Source organism: Moschus berezovskii, chromosome 8 (assembly GCF_049115385.1).
Source record: "Moschus berezovskii isolate FMDL1 chromosome 8, NW_MosBer_1.0, whole genome shotgun sequence".
Taxonomy (NCBI): Eukaryota; Metazoa; Chordata; class Mammalia; order Artiodactyla; family Moschidae; genus Moschus; species Moschus berezovskii.
This window is the reverse complement of record NC_142467.1, coordinates 66,554,227-66,574,151: the sequence shown is the minus strand read 5'-3', so window position 1 is coordinate 66,574,151 and position 19,925 is coordinate 66,554,227. Positions and strand designations below refer to the sequence as shown.

The window sequence follows — 19,925 nt, the reverse complement described above, 5'->3', positions numbered from 1 at the left end:
TGCCTTTTCTAAAACCTGCTTGAACATCTGGAAGTTCACGGTTCACATACTGCTGAAGCCTGGCTTGGAGAATTTTGAGCATGACTTTGCTAGCGTGTGAGATGAGTGCAGTTGTGCGGTAGTTTGAGCATTCTTTGGCATTGCCTTTCTTTGGGATTGGGATGAAGACTGACCTTTTCCAGTCCTGTGGCCACTGCTGAATTTTCCAAATTTGCTGGCATATTGAGTGCAGCACTTTCACAGCATCTTTCAGGATTTGAAATAGATCAGTTGGAATTCCATCACCTCCACTAGCTTTGTTCGTAGTGACGCTTTCTGAGGCCCACTTGACTTCACATTCCAAGATGTCTGGCTCTAGGTGAGTGATCACGCCATTGTGATCATCTTGGTCATGAAGATCTTTTTTGTACAGTTCTTCCCGGTATTCTTGCCACCTCTTCTTAATATCTTCTGCTTCTGTTAGGTCCATACCATTTCTGTCCTTTATCGAGCCCACCTTTGCATGAAATGTTCCCTTGGTATCTCTAATCTTCTTAAAGAGATCTCTTGTTTTTCCCATTCTGTTGTTTTCCTCTATTTCTTTGCACTGATCGCTGAGGAAGGTTTTCTTATCTCTCCTTGCTATTTGGAACTTTGCATTCAGATGCTTATATCTTTCCTTTTCTGCTTTGCTTTTCGCTTCTCTTCTTTTCACAGCTATTTGTAAGGCCTCCTCAGACAGCCATTTTGCTTTTTTGCATTTCTTTTCCATGGGGATGGTCTTGGTCCCTGTCTCTTGTACAATGTCACGAACCTCCATCCAGAGTTCATCAGGCACTCTATCAATCAGATCTAGACCCTTAAATCTATTTCTTACTTCCACTGTATAATCATAAGGGATTTGATTTAGGTCATATCTGAATGGTCTAGTGGTTTTCCCTACTTTCTTCAATTTCAGTCTGAATTTGGCAATAAGGAGTTCATGATCTGAGCCACAGTCAGCTCCTGGTCTTGTTTTTGCTAACTGTATAGAACTTCTCCATTAGTACCAACATTTGGAGCAATGCTCCTGGTCTTTCCAGAAACTGACACTGAAAGACTACACCACATATGAGTAGGATACACTGGTGCTATAAGACTCAAATGTAGGTCTTATTTGTGCCATTCATCCCTAGTCATGCCTCCTTTGCCTCATTTAACCCAACAAACCAATTCCAATACGGAAATATTCACAATACTATTTCTGAGCCAAAAACTGGAAACGATCTTAACAGTCAAGAGGAAAATAGTTAAATAAATTATGCAGCTATTAAATGTTTTTTAAAAATATTAATGACATAGAAAATGCTCATGATCTGTTAGGTAAAAAGCAAGATGCGAAACAATATGAAGTCAAGTTCTTTTAAAAATTGTTAACATACACGTGTATGTCTGAATTATATACAGACTTATAGACCAGCGACTTGGGTGCCTTTGTAAGACACTGGAAGCATTTTTGATCAATGTACAATCTGTTGCTCCAAGTCAGAGGCTATTTGATTGCAGCACTGGGACATGGGTAGCAAAGATGGTGCCATCAGGAAGCACCAAAGAACCCCAGACCCACTAAGGGGGACAATCCTCCAGGATGGGAGAGGCTTCAACAGGAAGAAGCAGGAAGCAGGATGCCGGAAGCGCAGAACACTGATTTAGCTGCATTACTCTCCTTTGCAATCCTACTTTGCTATGGTTTCAATAAACCACAGTGCACAGCCATAAACTAGATCTAAAGCAGGATCTAGAAATGTTATGTGGAATTCACAGAAGCAGAGTCCCAGTACTAAAAGGAACAAAAGCAAGCTAATACATTTTCTTTTTTTTCCTCCCAGACATGCATTACCCATCTATCACCAACCAGTGAAGGATGTATCATCAAAATGAAACACGCTCATAAAATCATGAATTTATATCTTTGCCATTTATTTTTTAAAGTCTTATTCAAAATATTAAATAATACAATTTCAGATATGAAAAAAATTACTGCAATAACAGTTCAGGTGTACTTCCACTGTGCCTCCCTTCCTTACTGTAACAGTAAACTGTCCACCCAAGAGAAATGATGGACAGACTACCCTGCCTCTTCCATCTCTACACAAACCATATGCCCACTAAGCTCACCTGGGTTTTGTGAGTGGTGTTTAACATATATTAGGGGTTATGTTTTCTAAAAAGTTGTTGTGACACCTGTAAGTCAACCATGTTTCAAATCATATATTTACATACTGATCAACTCCTTATGATAGAAAGACAAGTCAAAATTAAATATAGTAAGTAATTTCCAGTTGCTATTAAAAAAGAACAAGAAACAAACGCAAAGTGAGAGTCAGTGTACATATACAGCCTTTATGTAAACAAACAGGTATAATTATTTGAAAGACCTAGATACAATATTATTTAAATTACAATGTCTCCTAAAATCCATTCAAACTTACTATAAAAAATAAGCAAGTGAACAAATATGATATAATTTTAAACTCTGCCCCTTGCTTCAAAGCTTGGAGGAACCCGTGCTACAATCAATTGCTAAGTAAAAGCAATTGTACGTGTATTTAATATTTCACAACAATTTCTACCTCTAAATTTAATTCAGTAATTCAAACCAAAAAAGCTATCTATAACATTTTATTTACGTCTACTGCAAACTGCAGAGTCTCTATTGCCAGAATTTCTAGACACATTTATTAATGTGCTACTTAAAATCGTGGTCAGAATGAGCAATAATAAATTATACATAAATTATCCAAAAATATCCAAAGAAATTTTCCTGGAAGAAAAAACTGTTACTTATATGTAAAGCACTATTACATACATCCTTGTAGATTACAGTTTGACAGCACAAAGAAATGTGTGCTTTAGAAACGGTATTTGGATGGCAAAAAGAGAATCTGAGTCAGCAGTATCAGATGTGTTGCAATTTAACTATAAGTTTGGGATTTTTTAAAAGTACATTACTAACACTTCCAAAAGAAGTACAATAAAGAAATCTAAAACAATAAAAAACTAACAGGTAATGCTTAGCTCCACATTTTGGACACCTGATTGAATTCACCTCTAAAAATGTAGATAAAAAATTATATACTCCTTGTTCATGATACTTAATTTCCAAAGCACCAAGGCAAAATAAAGAGAGGCCCACCTCTCATTTAAGTATGAACTGCCAATGGCAAACATCTGCACAATATCATATAAAAAGTCAAGCAAATAAAATTACATAATAAGCAAATGTAAATCACAGTGCTTTAAAATATATAATCATTGGTAATCTTCAGAGAAGGCATTGCTTCATTAACATTCTGGTCAAGACGATGATATTCCACTGTTTTGGAACAAAAACCATCACGCCATTTCCTGCTTTGAACCAGAAGGAAAATCTGGAATAAAACAAAATAAATCAGATATTCAAAAGAGAAAATAGAGGACATGCTAAAAGTTTTTATAACAACTGAAGTATCTGTCTCCTAGGTTCCCAAACACAAAAGTAAAATGTCAACAACAAAAGGGCTTTTGTTTTCCATCCTGTAAATAAGCTGAAACAGTGCTTTTTAATTTTTAATGTATATAGAAGTTCCTGTTAAAGACTGATTCCTGGACTCTCTCTTCAGAGATGAGCTAATAGATAGCAGTGGAGTCCAGGAACCTACCTGTTTAACAAGACTCTTAGGTGCTTAAGTCCCTAGGACTTCCCTGGTGGCTCATATGGTAAAGCGTCTTTCTACAATGTGGGAGACCTGTGTTTGATCCCTGGGTCGGGAAGATCCCCTGGAGAAGGAAATGGCAACCCACTCCAGTACTCTTGCCTGGAAAATCCCATGGACGGAGAAGCCTGGTAGAATACAGTCCACAGGGTCACAAAGAGTCAGACATGACTGAGCGACTTCACTTTAGAATCTGCCTGCAATGTGGGAGACCTGGGCTCAGTCCCTGGGTTGGGAAGATCCCACTCCCAAGGCTACCCACTCCAGTATTCTGGCCTGGAGAATTCCATGGACTGTACAGTACATGGGGTCGCAAATAGTCAGACATGACTGAGTGACCTTCACTTTCTTTCTTTCAGTTCAGGTCAGTTCAGTCGCTCAGTCGTGTCCAACTCTTTGCAACCCCATGAATCACAGCACACCAGGCCTCCCTGTCCATCATCAACTCCCAGAGTTCACTCAAACTCATGTCCATCAAGTCGGTGATGCCACCCAGCCATTTCATTCTCTGTTGTCCCCTTCTCCTCCTGCCCCCAATCCTCCCAGCATCAGAGTCTTTTCCAGTGAGTCAACTCTTCACATGAGGTGGCCCAAGTATTGGAGTTTCTCAGCTTTAGCACCAGTCCTTCCAATGAACACCCAGGACTGATCTCCATGGTCCAACACTGAACAGTGGAATAAAACATAACTGGCATTCAAAATTTCATCCACCTACAAATACTTACAGAGCTAGTGAGAGACCACTAAACCACAAATAAACCAACTCAAAACCACAAATTAGATATTAGAATCACTGATTCTCTAAGCTGGAAGGCATTCTGAAATTACTTTTGTATCATTTTGCAGGTGAGAAAATCAACCTCCTAAAGGGGAAGTGGGTGCTAACAATCACAAATGCAAGTTACAACAAAGTCAAGAACTGAGATTTCCTGACCAGTAAGTATTAAAACGGACACTGTGTTTGATTTCCCTTTAAGTATTTAGCTAAGGGACTGCAGAGCGCCCAGATGAACCCTCACACTAAATTATGCATACAGTCCTATTTATGCCTCCTCTGCCTCATGTACTCCAACAAACCAATTTCAGTACAGCAATGTTCATCATATTACTATTTCTGGATCAAAAATTGAAAACAATCTAAACACTCAACAGGAAAATAGTTAAACCATGTAGTATTAAATCATGTTTTTAAAGAAAATTAATGATATGAAAAACGCTCATGATTTGTTAGGTAAAAGGCAAGATATAAAACTCTATATGAAATCAAGTTCATTTAAAAATTATTAGCATACACATATATATCTGAATTATACACACATTTTCAGGCCAGAAATATACCAAAACATTAGTAATGCTCAGATTTGGGTAGTAGCTTACATTTTCTTTTCTCCATTTTTCAGTGTCCCTAAGAAAGACATCTAATACTTTAACAACCAGGGGAAAAAGTTATCAAAATATCATTAAGTTCAATGTAAATAAATTAGAAGTCCTAAATTAACATCTCTCTCCACAAGTACTCCCAATGAAGTAGCAATGCTAAATTAAGACATAAAACCTTTTTAAAAAAAATCATCGGGTTTTGGTTTTGCTCAAAATCAATTGGTTTCCTTTTTTAGAAGCACATGTTATCAGGCTTCCCTGATAGCTCAGTTGGTAAAGAATCCGCCTGCAACTCAGGAGACCCCGGTTCAATTCCTGGGTTGGGAAGATCCACTGGAGAAGGGATAGGCTACCCACCCCAGTATTCTTGGACTTCCCTTGTGGTTCAAATGGTAAAGAATCCACCTGCAATGTGGGAGACCTGGGTTCGATCCCTGGAGAAGGGAAAGGCTAGCCACTCCAGTATTCTGGCCTAGAGGATTTCATGGACTGTATAGTCCATGGGGTCACAAAGAGTCAGACACGACTGAGCAACTTTCACTCACTCACTCACATGTAGTAAAGCATTCTGTCATTTGTTAAAATACACACAGACATGCAAGCTGATGAGATATCACAATATTTTACCACCAACTGAAACCTGATTAAAAGAGGGAAAAAAAACCTCTGAATAAGCAAACACATTAATAGGAAGTATGACTGAGATGATAGAGGGCAACTAGAGGGGGTGAAAAAATCCCAACTTACCTTCCTTTTGTTGTGATATGTAATATAAACAATAGCAATACAAAAAGCAAAAATAATAAGGTGGAAAAAGAAATGGCTGTCTTCCTCTTCTCTATCTGAGGGTGGGGTTTTAAAAGGTCTCTCTGAGTGCTCAGTTTCCATGTAGCCCCTGTTCTCTTCCAAGGCTTCACTGGACTCATCCTCCCGGGGGCTGGTGGTCCAGTCATAGTCTGGCTCTCCATAATCCCCATTGTCCAGGGTGTCTCTGGCAGTGGACGGAGAACTGTTCAGTGTGAGAAGATCCTCCTCCTCTATGCTGGGATCTTCATTGTTATCAACCTCCTCTTGGGACAGAGAAGTAGTAGATGAGGGATGAGGGGACACGGACGCCACTCCACTTTTTTCTGTACTAGTTGTGGGAGGGAGAGTGGTGCTGACTTGGGAAGGAGAAGGTGTGGTTTGGTTTTCATTTGTTAAAGCATTCATATTTGGAGTAGAAACATCTGACTTGAGTACAGGCTGGCTCAATGAATCAATCGGTGACAGAACTAAAACAAGTAAAGAAAGAAATGTTACACTGAAATCTCCAAAGTTATCTCCACCAAGCTAGAAGGAAATACGCCTACATTCTTCACTAAGCGAGGATTAGTCACCTTTCTGTTCTGCAGTTAGCGTAGAGAACAGGTACTGAAATCCAACCTTTGTGAAATTAAAACAGAGGGCACAAGCTCTGTGTGGACTTTGCCACTGTGACCTAAAATCAGATCCCTCTCTAGTCTTCCTTTTTCTTATGGTGGCAGGCTATGAAATGCAACAGGTCTCTTATGCTGCTTAAGTTCTTACTATCTGGCAAGGCAACTATTATCTGATGAATATTTCATTTTCTGTTTTTCATTTTTTTATTTCATTTCAAATGCAACACCCAAATTCAGATGTACACGTCATGCTGTCAGCAATGATACTGTATTTTCCTAGTCTGTTCACCCTTCTACTCTTAGTAGACCATTCACAGTTTCCTCTGTCCTCAAACTTCTAAAACCTTTTCTGTTGTCCTCATTTTCAAAGGCTAAAATAAGTTCCTGACCTCTCTGAGAAAAATGAAGCCATCAAAAGAGAAGGTCTACAAACTACCAGAACTCTAGGCTCATAAGTCCAACTATCTACCTGACATGTCCACTTAGGTTTGTCACTCAAATTAACATGTTCAAAATGAAATTCTGACTTTCACTGCCAGGAAGATGAAGTAAATGTATTTTCCCTATTCTTCCCACTAAAAAAAAAACTCTTTCTGTTACATATAAAACAACATAACACAATTGTGAAAGGTGGAAAGAATAAGGCAGAGCGATCAGAGACCTTAGGACCTGAGAAACAACCCAGAGTTGACTATCCTGAATATTCTTTTTACCTCATGTATTCCAGACTTGGAGCTGAAGAATCCAGTAACCTGGAAATACCCAGGAGTATGGACAAAACGGGCCCCCAAAAAAGCCTGCTCTCTCGTCAGAAGATCAGGAGAGAGGCAGCCTAGCGAGAAAGAAAACTTTCAGACAACTGCTCTTTCTCTCTCTACAAACAGCACCACTCTCCACTCACGCTGACAGCAGCAAAGACCAAGCGGGGAACCTAGACCACCACCCTGGCCAAGCTGCAGCGAGGCGCCCCTTCCCCCATAAAAGGAGGCCTCGTGGACAGTCGAGACATTAGCCACAGCCCAGCAGCAACGAGGCTGTCCCCATCATGTCAGTGCAGACCACAGGAGGAGCTGAAACTCCCACCTCTGCCAGAACTACCAGGACCACCACTGTCCTTAAGGCATCGACACAGATCAAGTAGACCCTAGATTTCTAGCTCTAACTGCAAGTAATGTGCACCAACCCCCACCTCCCCTGTCACAGCAATGTCATAAAAAGCAACTAAAAGAGAAAGCTTAAGACCAGAATCTTAAAAACACAAAGTACCACAATTTACCCCATATGAAATACATAATTTGAACAGCCCTTTAACTACTAAAGAAACTGAATTCTTAATTTTAAAACTCCCCAAAATTAAATATCCCAGCCCACATGAGAATGGAGAATTCACTGGAAATTTCACTAGAGAATTCTACCAAATGTTTAATGAAGAGTTAACACCAACTCTATACAACCTCCTCCAGAGACCTGCAGAGGGAACACTTCACGATTCCTTTTATGAAGCTCCTGAAACCAAAACCAAAGACACTACAGAAAAAGAAAATTACAGATTGGTATCTTTCATGAACAGAAATGCAAAAATTCTTAACAAAATATTAACAAATAGAAACCAGCAATATAAAGTTCCCTGGTGACCTGTTCTGTTCTGTTCCATCGCTCAGTCGTGTCCGACTCTATGCGACCCCGTGGACTGTAGCCTACCAGGCTTCTCCATCCATGGGATTCTCCAGGCAAGAATACTGGAGTGGGTTACCGTTTCCTTCTCCAGGGGATCTTCCCGACCCAGGGATCGAACCCGGGTCTCCCACATTGGAGGCAGAAGCTTTAACCTCTGAGCCACCAGGGAAGCCCCAAGCCTCCCTGGTGACCTAGTGGTTAGGATTCCAAGCCAAGGTTCAATCCCTGGCTGGGGAACTGAGATACCGCAAACCACATAGAAGAGCCAAAACAAAAAAAAGAAATCAGCAATATATAAAATGATACTCCATGATTAGTAAGGTTTATTCCAGAGATGCAAGACTGCCTCAATACTCAAAAATCGATGTAATCTAACATATTAACAAGTTAAATGAACCTTGGCCTAAGTCTCACACCTTTTACAAAAATTAACTAAAAACTGGATCACAAATTTAAATGTAAAACTACACAGATTTTAGAGGAGAATCCACATCCCAATGCAGGGGACATGGGTTCGATTCCTGGTCCAGGAAGACCCCACGTGTCCTAGAGCAACTAAGCCCATGTGCCGCAACTACTAAGCCCATGCGCCTAGAGCCTGGGCTCCACAAGAGAAGCCCACACACCACTGCTAGAGAAAGCCCTCACGCAGCAACGAAGACCCAACGCTACCAAAGTTCAAATAAGTTAATTAAAATAATAATTATTTTTTTAAAAACTACACAGATTTTAGAGAAAGACCTCCAACAAAATCTTCAGAATTGTGGACTAGATAAATTCTTAGATCTGATACCAAAAACACAATACATAAAAGGAAAAATTCATAAATTGGATTCCATCAAAATTTTAAAACATTTGTTCAGTAAAAGACTTCTGTGAGGAAGAAAAGACAAGCTACCAAGTGGAAGAAGTATCTGTAAGCCCCATACCCAACAAAGGACTAATATCTAGAATACATGAAGAATTATGACAAGTCAAAAGTGAAAAAGCAAACAATCCAATTAGAACATGGGCAAAAGCCATAAAGAAACATTTCACCAAAAAGAGTATACAGATATCCAATAAGCACATGAAAAGGTGTTAACCATTAGCAAGATGCAAATTAAATCTCCATGAGATATCACCATACACCTATTAGAAAGGCTAAAATAAAAAATAATGACCATGTCAAATGCTGGCAAGGATGCAGGGTAACAAGAGCACTCACATGCCGCTGTGGTTATGCAACACGTGACAACCATCTCAGGAAACAGTTTGGCAGTTTCTTAAACCAAATGTGCAATGACCACATGACCCAGCAGTTACAGTCCTGGGCATTTATCTTAGAGAAACGGAAACTTATGCTCACACAAAAATCTTTGCATAAATGTTTACAGCAGCCTTATTCACAATAGCCAAAAACTGGAAACAACTCAGATGTTCTTCAGTAGATGAATGGTTAAACAAGTGGAGTACACATCCATACCAAGGAACATTACTCAGCAACAAAAAGGAACAAACTATTGATACATGAAACAACTTAGATGAATCTCCCAAGAATTATACTAGGTAAAACCAGCCAACTCCCAAAAGCTACATATTATATGATTCCATACATCACATTCACAAAATGATAAGATTATAGAAAGAAAAAAGATTAGTGGTTGCCAGGAATTCAGGAGGGAGTAGGGATGGGGAAAAAGTGAGGGTGACTTTGAAAAGAGCTACAGAAAACTCCTTATGGTGATGGAAATGCTGTCTCTTGACTCTGTCAATATCAGCGTCTGGTTGTGGCACTGCACTACAGTTTTGCAGGATACTACCACCAGAAAAACTGGGTAAAGGGCACACAGAATTCCTGATTTTATTTTTTACAACTGCAAGTGAATTTACAATTATTTCAAGATGAAAAGGTTAAAGATGTGAATTTTTACTCCCCATTCCAAAAAGAGAAGACAAAGAAACAAACAACAACAACAAAAATCCCTGTTCTATCTGCAGTCTCCTTCTCAGTTAGGACAACTCCATTTCTCTGCTGTTCAACCCTATAGCCTTGCAGTCGTTATTTTAATACTCCACATCCAATCTGTTACCCTAACTTCAAAATATATGAAGAATTTGAAGAGTTTTCACCTCTCCATTGCTACTGCCTAATTGAACTGAACTGAATCCAAGCCATCATCATTTCACCTAGATTATTACAGTAGTCTTCTAAATGATCTGCCTGCTTCTACCATAATCCTCAGTGGCCACTCTCAACGCAACAGCCAGAGTCGCCCTGTAAAACCTTATGCTAGATGATGTTACTGCTCTGCTTAAAACCACCTTGTAGCTCTGCGTTTCTCTCAAAAGTGAAATTCAAAGCCTTTATAATAGCCTATAAGCTCCTATCATATGGACCACAGCCCTGTCTAACTCAATGAAACTAAGCCATGCCGTGTGGGGCCACCCAAGACGGACAGGTCATGGTGGAGAGGTCTGACAGAATGTGGTCCACTGGAGAAGGGAATGGCAAACCACTTCAGTATACTTGCCTTGAGAAACCCATGAACAGTATCAAAAGGCAAAATGATAGGATACTGAACGAGGAATTCCCCAGGTCGGTAGGTATCCAGTATGCTACTGGTGATCAGTGGAGAAATAACTCCACAAAGAATGAAGGGATGGAGTCAAAGCGAAACAAATACCCAGTTGTGGATATGACTGGTGATAGAAGCAAGGTCCGATGCTGTAAAGAGCAATATTGCATAGGAACCTGGAATGTTAGGTCCACGAATCAAGGCAAATTGGAAGTGGTCAAACAGGAGATGGCAAGAGTGAATGTAGACATTCTAGGAATCAGTAAACTAAAATGGACTGGAATGGGTGAATTTAACTCAGATGACCATTATTATATCTACTACTGTGGACAGGAATCCCTTAGAAGAAATGGAGTAGCCATCATGGTCAACAAAAGAGTCCGAAATGCAGTACTTGGATGCAATCTTAAAAATGACAGAATGATTTCTGTTCGTTTCCAAGGCAAACCATTCAATATTACAGTAATTCAAGTCTATGCCCCAACCAGTAATGCTGAAGAAGCCGAAGTTGAACGGTTCTATGAAGACCTACAAGACCTTTTAGAACTAACACCCAAAAAAGATGTCCTTTTCATTATAGGGGACTGGAATGCAAAAGTAGGAAGTCAAGAAACACCTGGAGTAACAGGCAAATTTGGCCTTGGAGCACGAAATGAAGCAGGGCAAAGGCTAATAGAGTTTTGTCAAGAGAATGCACTGGTCATAGCAAACACCCTCTTCCAACAACGCAAGAGAAGACTCTACACATGGACATCACCAGACAGTCAACACCAAAATCAGACTGATTATATTCTTTGCAGCCAAAGATGGGGAAGCTGTATACAGTTAGCAAAAACAAGAGACAGGAGCTGACTGTGGCTCAGATCATGAACTCCTTATTGCCAAATTCAGACTTAAATTGAAGAAAGTAGGGAAAACCACTAGACCATTCAGATATGACCTAAATCAAACCCCTTATGATTATACAGTGGAAGTGAGAAATAGATTTAAGGGTCTAGATCTGATAGAGTGCCTGATGAACTCTGGATGGAGGTTCGCGACACTGTACAGGAGACAGGGAAGAAGACCATCCCCATGGAAAAGAAATGCAAAAAAGCAAAATGGCTGGCTGAGGAGGCCTTACAAATAGCTGTGAAAAGAAGAGAAGCGAAAAGCAAAGGAGAAAAGTAAAGATATAAGCATCTGAATGCAGAGTTCCAAAGAATAGCAAGAAAGCCTTCCTCAGCGATCAATGCAAAGAAATAGAGGAAAACAGAATAGGAAAAACAAGAGATCTTTTCAAGAAAATTAGAGATATCATGAGAACATTTCATGCAAAGATGGGCTCGATAAAGGACAGAAATGGTATGGACTTAACAGAAGCAGAAGATATTAAGAAGAGGTGGCAAGAATACATGGAAGAACTGTACAAAAAAGATCTTCACGATGAAGATAATCACGATGGCGTGATCACTCACCTAGAGCCAGACATCTTGGAATGTGAAGTCAAGTGGGCCTCAGAAAGCGTCACTACGAACAAAGCTAGTGGAGGTGATGGAATTCCAATTGAGCTATTTCAAATCCTGAAAGATGCTGTGAAAGTGCTGCACTCACTATGCCAGCAAATTTGGAAAACTCAGCAGTGGCCACAGGACTGGAAAAGGTCAGTCTTCATCCCAATCCCAAAGAAAGGCAATGCCAAAGAATGCTCAAACTACCGCACAACTGCACTCATCTCACACGCTAGCAAAGTCATGCTCAAAATTCTCCAAGCCAGGCTTCAGCAATATGTGAACCATGAACTTCCAGATGTTCAAGCAGGTTTTAGAAAAGGCAGAGGCACCAGAGATCAAATAGCCAACATCCGCTGGATCATGGAGAAAGCAAGAGAGCTCCAGAAAACCATCTATTTCTGCTTCATTGACTATGCCAAAGCCTTTGACTGTGTGGATCACAATAAGCTGTGGAACATTCTGAAAGAGATGGGAATACCAGACCACCTGACCTGTCTCTTGAGAAACCTGTATGCAGGTCAGGAAGCAACAGTTAGGACTGGACATGGAACAACAGACTGGTTCCAAATAGGAAAAGGAGTACGTCAAGGTTGTATATTGTCACCCTGCTTATTTAACTTATATGCAGAGTACATCATGAGGAACGCTGGGCTGGAAGTAGCACAAGCTGGAATCAAGATTGCTGGGAGAAATATCAATAACCTCAGATATGCAGATGACACCACCCTTATGGCAGAATGTGAAGAGGAACTCAAAAGCCTCTTGATGAAAGTGAAAGAGGAGAGTGAAAAGGTTGGCTTGAAGCTCAACATTCAGAAAACAGAGATCATGGCATCTGGTCCCATCACTTCATGGGAAACAGATGGGGAAATAGTGGAAACAGTGTCAGATTTTGTTTTTTTGGGCTCCAAAATCACTGCAGATGCTGACTGCAGCCAGGAAATTAAAAGACTCTTGCTCCTTGGAAGGAAAGTTATGACCAACCTAGATAGCATATTAAAAAGCAAAGACATTACTTTGCCAACAAAGGTCCATCTAGTCAAGGCTATGGTTTTTCCCGTGGTCATGTATGGATGTGAGAGTTGGACTGTGAAGAAAGCTGATCGCCGAAGAATTGATGCTTTTGAACTGTGGTGCTGGAGAAGACTCTTGAGAGCCCCTTGGACTGCAAGGAGATCCAACCAGTCCATTCTAAAGGAGATCAATCCTGGGTGTTCATTGGAAGGACTGATGCTAAAGCTGAAGCTCCAATACTTTGGCCACCTCATGCAACGAGTTGACTCACTGGAAAAGAGTCTGATGCTAGGAAGGATTGGGGGTGGGAGGAGACGGGGATGACAGAGAATGAGATGGCTGGATGGCATCACCGACTCGATGGACATGAGTTTGAGTGAACTCCGAGAGTTGGTGATGGACAGGGAGGCCTGGCGTGCTGTGATTCATGGGGTCACAAAGAGTCGGACACGACTGAGCAACTGAACTGAACTGATAAGCTCCTATATGATCTGGTCCCCATTATCTCAATGCTATTACCTCTTACTAATCTTCCAAACTATTCTATCCCCACTGCCTACTTAGCAGTAGGCATTCAATAAACACTTACTGAATATGCTCTTGACCCAACTCTCAACACAAATCCTACACTGCTTCCCAAGTAGTGTTTCTGTACCTACTACACCCTCTCAAAAGCCTTTCTCATAGTTCTTAGCCAGGTAAAACCCCACTCACTCTTCTAAGGATATCTCCAACATCACCCTATTTGTTGCTGTAACTCCGATACCGAGCATCAGGTAGGAGTCCACCAGGGAAGCTCCAGGTAGGAGTAGAGTTAATAAATAGGAGTAAAATGTGGAAATTAGGACTTCCCTGGTGGTCAAGTGGTTAAGATTCCGTGCTTCCACTGCAGGGGTCACAGGTTTGAACCCTGGTTGGGAATCTAAGATCTTGCATGCCCTGCAGTGCATTCAAACAATAAAAAACATTAGATGTTACATTCAAGAAAACAAACTTGGATTTCATCTGAAACATTTGATATAAATTAGATCAACCTTCTGGACCACCACTCCTTCAAAGAAAAGAGGCTGATCCAGTCAGCTATGACGTGTATTCAGAACAAAGTGGTAACTCTGACTTCACAGATTTACTTGTTCAAGTTTATATATATATAACTTTAGATTTTTAAATGTATGTTCCATTTCTACCATTCCCTATTTGATATTACCTCTCTAGTTAAAAGTTAACTTTTAAAAATTAAAAGTCTAATTTCTCTTCTACTGGTCCCTTTTTAAAAACTTCCTTACACTGTATCAATATTTCTCTGAGAATTCATTCACACATTGACTGAGAAACAATGCCTTAAAAATTGAATTACATATTAAATAAATTAAGGCAACATCTGGGAGCAATGTGATGGCAGAATGTAGAAAGAAGGCATTTTTGAAATAGCATGGCAGACTTGGTTACAGCAAGTATCCCGTAATCCAAAATAATGCTTACATTAGTTTTTTTTTTTTAATTCATCAAAAGGAACACATAAAACTAAAAAAGTCTCAGAGATTGCCAAGAATACACCCAAGCAAGCACTGAAAGTTTAAGAAATCTAACATGGAACAAGTTTAAACAAAACTGATGTGGCAACTTTCTAACATTCTATGGTTACTTGAAGTTTGAAACTCAATACATTCTAGCTAGACTTTCATTTTCTTCTGACAAGAGTAACTACTTTGAAATCACTCTACCCTAAGGCACACTTACAAAGAACATTTGTATTAGCGAAAGTTCTACACATGCTCCACTGTACTGCAATGAGCTGCCTCCCTATTAAAAGCACATGGCAGAAGATTTTCAACCATCTCTTAAAAAGTTGTTTCTGAAACTATAGTTACCAGCTACATATACCCCCAAACCATATATCTTAAGCGTTCCAGTAAGAAATATAAATATTTTTATGTCAGTTTTTTCTTAGACGATTAAATAACCAAAACAGCCATGCTACTTAAGTACTTTAGGAACAGGAATACTTGCATCAACAAGAGAAATCCCCCTTATTTACTAGCTATGAAAGGGCCTTGGGAAAATGGACCACAGTCCTTCCCCAGACTTACAAACACTCCTGGGAGGGTGGTCCACACCCCCTCAGTGCTGCTGGGGAAACCCAAGTAAGTAACCAGCACTGTAGCAGAGGAATGTATGGCTTGACAGCCCCACTAGCAAGTAAGTGAACACTATCCCATTCATACTGTTTTTCATCTGAACTCAGAAAAGATTTAGGCATAAGAAGGATTGTGCCTTGGCCTGAAAATAAAAAGAAGCTACTACACAAGATACTGCTTAAATGCATTATAAATTTTTATTAGTGCATTTGTTCCTCCCAAGCCTCAGAACATGGTTTACAGGTTTTATTTCTCACTAAGGCCTTCAATATCTTGATTAACAATGTAACATTTCTAAGAAAAGGAATACTTAATCATGTAGCATTATTTAAAATAGCCAAGATACAGAAACAACCAAGGAGCTCATGAATCAATGAATGGATAAAGAAATTGAGGTATATATACAGGATGAATTATCATTCAGACATAAGGGAATGGAATCTTGCCATCTGCAACAATGTGAATGGATATTCAGGGCATTACACTAAAGTGCAATACATCAGTAAGAGAAAGACAAATATCATGATTTCATTTACATGTGGCATTTAAAAAACAAAACAAAAAAGCTTAAACTCACAGATACAGAAAACAAAATGGTGGGGGAGGCAGGGGGAGAGAGTGGAGGTGAAGGGAATCAAAAGATTAAATAAGTCATGCAGATGCAATGTACAGCATGGTGACCATAATTAATAATACTGCATACTGGAAAGTTGCTCAGAAAGTAAATCTTCAAAGTCCTCATCATAAGAAAAAAAAAAAAATGTTGCTAACGATGCAGGGTGCTGGATGGCAACCAGATTTACTGTGGTGATCTGAGTGTATACAAACATTAAATTATTATGCTGTACACCTGAAACTAACATGTCAATCATGACTCAAAAAACTAAAAAAGAAATATTCAAATCCTACAGATCCATCAAAATGAAGCAGGGCTATCTATGACACAGAGGGACACAGAGAAGGGTGACTACGTTTACAAAGAATCTCACTTGTCCCAGAACTCCTGTTCTCCTCCTAAGTCCCTCAGAAGTCTAACACTCTAGCACTCTGACTCTTTACCAAGCACCAGAACCTCCCAGTCCTCAGAGATGCAACAGTACTCAAAGATAGTTCTTTTCCCTTTTGCTCTCCAAAATATTCCATCAGCTCAGTCCAGTCACTGCCCCTACCCACCTTCGTCTTTACTGCTGATCTCACCGTCCCTTGGCCCAGCTATAACCCCAGGCACCCACCCCTGACCTTGGGACTCTCTTTGGATACCACACCTTCTAAACTCTTCAGCACCTGTCCCCTCTGTCCTCTCTTCTAGACCCTCCTAACTCTCATCTGTATAAAGAAAAAGTAAAAAAAAAAAAAAAAAGCTGTGTGCCACTCCAGTTCCACAAGAATCAAGCCATTAGCCACTGCAAGTGCCCATCATAGTGGGCCTGAGGGGAATTTAGGATAGAGAAAACAGGATGAAGTATTCTGCCTTGGATATACGGGTCCTATCTAAGGAAATGCCTCTTTAAGGAAAAACTTCAAAAACCCCAGATTCCTGTCTTCCTATACAGAGAAAAGTACTAAAATTATAACCTTCAGATTTGTTGTTATTAGCAATAATCTTTTGATGCTCGACTACATGTCCCAGCAAAAAAAAAAAAAATTCATACATATTCTGGCTCCTCCCTTGACCTCTTCGAACAATTGCTCAGAACTGAAAAGCTGGCTCCGCCCGCTACAACCTTTAGTAAGACATTGAATAAACTCAACTCACAGCTCTTACAGTTGTGCGTTTTTTGTGTTTTTTTGTTTTGTTTTTTTACTCCACACCTCCAAGGAATTTTGGAGAGCGCATCACCGGCATTCTCTGTGGCAACCCATTCTTCAAGACTCTCTAGACACCACGGCCACTCCTCCCTCCCCGCCCATCTACACACTCGCTCCCCGGAGCTTTCAAGCCCACTTCTGAGGCCTCTTAAAGACCCCACCTTCACAGACCCCTTCAGACAGCCTCGCCAGGGCTGCAGACACCCTCCCCTCGAGATATCGCCACCTGCTCCGGACACTCGGAATCGCCCGTTCCCTGGCCGGGCCCGTCTTGGCGTTCCGCTCCGGGGCCCGCCCCGTCTCCCCGCGCCCGCCCTGCCGCCGCGCCCTCTTTACCACTGGGCATGATGGCGGATGCAAGCAGGAGGGCCAGGACCAGCGGCCGCGCCAGCCCTCCGGGGACCTGGACACCTGGCCTGGGCGGCAGAGTTGCTTGCTCGGCGCCGCTCATCCTCCTCCAGGCGGCGGCAGCCATAACGGTCTCGGTTACGAGTCTGCGCGGTTGCTAGGTTCTGCGTCGTGACGTCGGACACTGCGTAGCCATGCGTTCCAGCGTGATGACGCCGCGGCCGGGAATTGAGCTCTGGAAACGATAACGAAGGAGAGGCACAGCGGGATTTGGGGAAAGAGGGAGCACGTCAAAGTCGGCTGCAAACTAAGGGTGTAATTTATAAGGTGTGAAGAGGGTCAGAGCAAGCCTCTCCCTCCCACGTGATGGGCTCCTATACAGCTAATTATTTTAGAACATTTTTAGAAGTATTCAACTTCGTAATAGAGTGATCCCAGAAGAGAAGTAACTGCCCACCCCCTCCCAAAGGCAAAAGAATCATATTAAGAATGGGTGGTGGAATTTTAATGTTTTATTTTTTACCTTTCCCAATAACCATTCATTACTTCAACAAGTACTTAGCACCTCTCCATGTTTCAGTATAGAACACTGAAAGAAACTCCCCACCTTTGTGGAATTTCTTTTCCTGTGAGGGAGACTATAGTGTAAAATACATACTATATATAATGGTAAAGGTACTATGAAGGAAAAGCAGAGAAGTGAGCTAGGAAAGAGGACTAAGCTTCTATTTTTAAATCCTGTAACTTAAAACCCCCGGTATATGAAAATGCAAATGTAGAAGCTTCCAGGAAGTTCCCTTAAGGCCCCAGCCATAATGCTGTGGTCTGTGTGTTCTGTGAATGTTTTCTTAATAAATGTATATAGGCTTCAGGTCATAAAATTAATTTGATTGATTTGCAGGAAAATCATGTCATGAAACAAGACATTTATTTTACCCCACAGCTTCTCCACTCGTCTCCATGATTCCCTCAGAAGCTTTCTCCTCTCCCCGATATACAGTTGAGCTGCCTCTCTGAGGAGAGAAGGGCCTGTGTTCTCCTGAATCTGGTTTCCCTTAACATTTATCTGGCCCTGGTGACCGCTCAGAAACACACAAACTCTGTGTTGTTAAGAAAACTAAAAGGTCATTCATCTATTCATTTCCCCAAGCCAGCTACAAGCCCAAATAGACTGAATGGTGCCCTTATTGCAAAACAGGGTAGTCAGGGTTCAAAGTCCTCCCAAGTTCCCCTAGAGCTTTCCCTCTGTGAGGACAAAAACCATCACTCAGTTTTACAAATAAGTCTCAATTCTAGTGTCTGCGTGTTGGGAGAGTCAGGCTTAATCAGGCCTTTTTCCTGTAATAAACATACCTTCAGTCCTCTTTTTTGTCGCCTTTGTTCCTTTGTCCCCATACCAGATTGTTTCAATTCTCCTGCTGGTGTATCATGAACTCAGGGCACTTTGCACAATATTCTGACATGCTGCATGCAACAGACAATATATAAATGGAAAATATTCCCTCAGAGAGCCCTTTGTAACTTTCAAAATGCCATTACCTAGCATCTAACTGGATGTACCCAACAAGCTTTATGCACCAGTCTCTGAACACATTTAACAAAGTTCTATTTGAAATAGCTGCAGGCCTTTATGAACCTGATGAAATATGACAAATACTGAGGCCAGCAGGTTTGGGGTGACCAGTTTGCTAAAAGTAAATCTGATACTTGTTTGGAATTGCCACTTCCAAACATCCATAGAAAGGAATTCTGCCTAAAACCATTTATCGCTGAATAGAAAAAAAAGTTTACATTTGATGAAGCTGAGTAATACAATACACATGCAGAGTTACTATTCTATTGATGTTTTGTAAATGCTTGAAGTCCACAAGTTATTTTTAAATATATATGGCAGAATCCATCCCCAGTGATCCATACCTTTATATGATCCCCTGCCTTTGAGTGTGGGAGGGACAGGTGAATGTGAGCTAGCACTCCTGTGATTGATTAGGTTATGCTATGTGGACAGCTGGCTTTAATGGGAGACTGTCCTCAGTGGACCTGACCTAATCAGGTGAGCCCTTGAAAGGATTAAGACACTATAAAATAAATAAGTTATGGGGATGTAATGTACAGCACAGTGACCATAATTAATTCTCTTAAAACAGTGGTTAAGACTCTGAGCTCCCAATGGAGGGGGCATGGATTTGATCCCTGGTTGGGGAACTAAGATCCCACATGGTACATGTCCAATAAATAAATAAAATAAAAACATTAAAAAAATAAAATTTTTTAAGAATTAGGTGTTTGGGCTCTTCTGGAGGAAATAAGAAGTGTGGCAAGGATTTGCTGGTGACATTTTTCTGTTCCAGCTTTCAAAATGGAGAAGACCATG

The 19,925-nt window shown here is 40.7% G+C and overlaps 1 protein-coding gene across 1 annotated transcript; it reads right to left on the bottom strand.

The window, feature by feature from the left end:
- Window positions 1-1,917: 1,917 nt before the first annotated feature.
- On the bottom strand, window positions 1,918-17,716 carry C8H5orf15 (chromosome 8 C5orf15 homolog). Its single transcript, XM_055429117.2, has 3 exons — window positions 17,540-17,716; window positions 5,841-6,367; window positions 1,918-3,389 (listed from the first exon to the last, which is right to left on the bottom strand). Exons 1-3 carry the CDS (start codon window positions 17,676-17,678, stop codon window positions 3,258-3,260), a joined length of 798 nt encoding a protein of 265 aa, XP_055285092.2. The 5' UTR covers window positions 17,679-17,716; the 3' UTR covers window positions 1,918-3,257.
- Window positions 17,717-19,925: the final 2,209 nt, after the last annotated feature.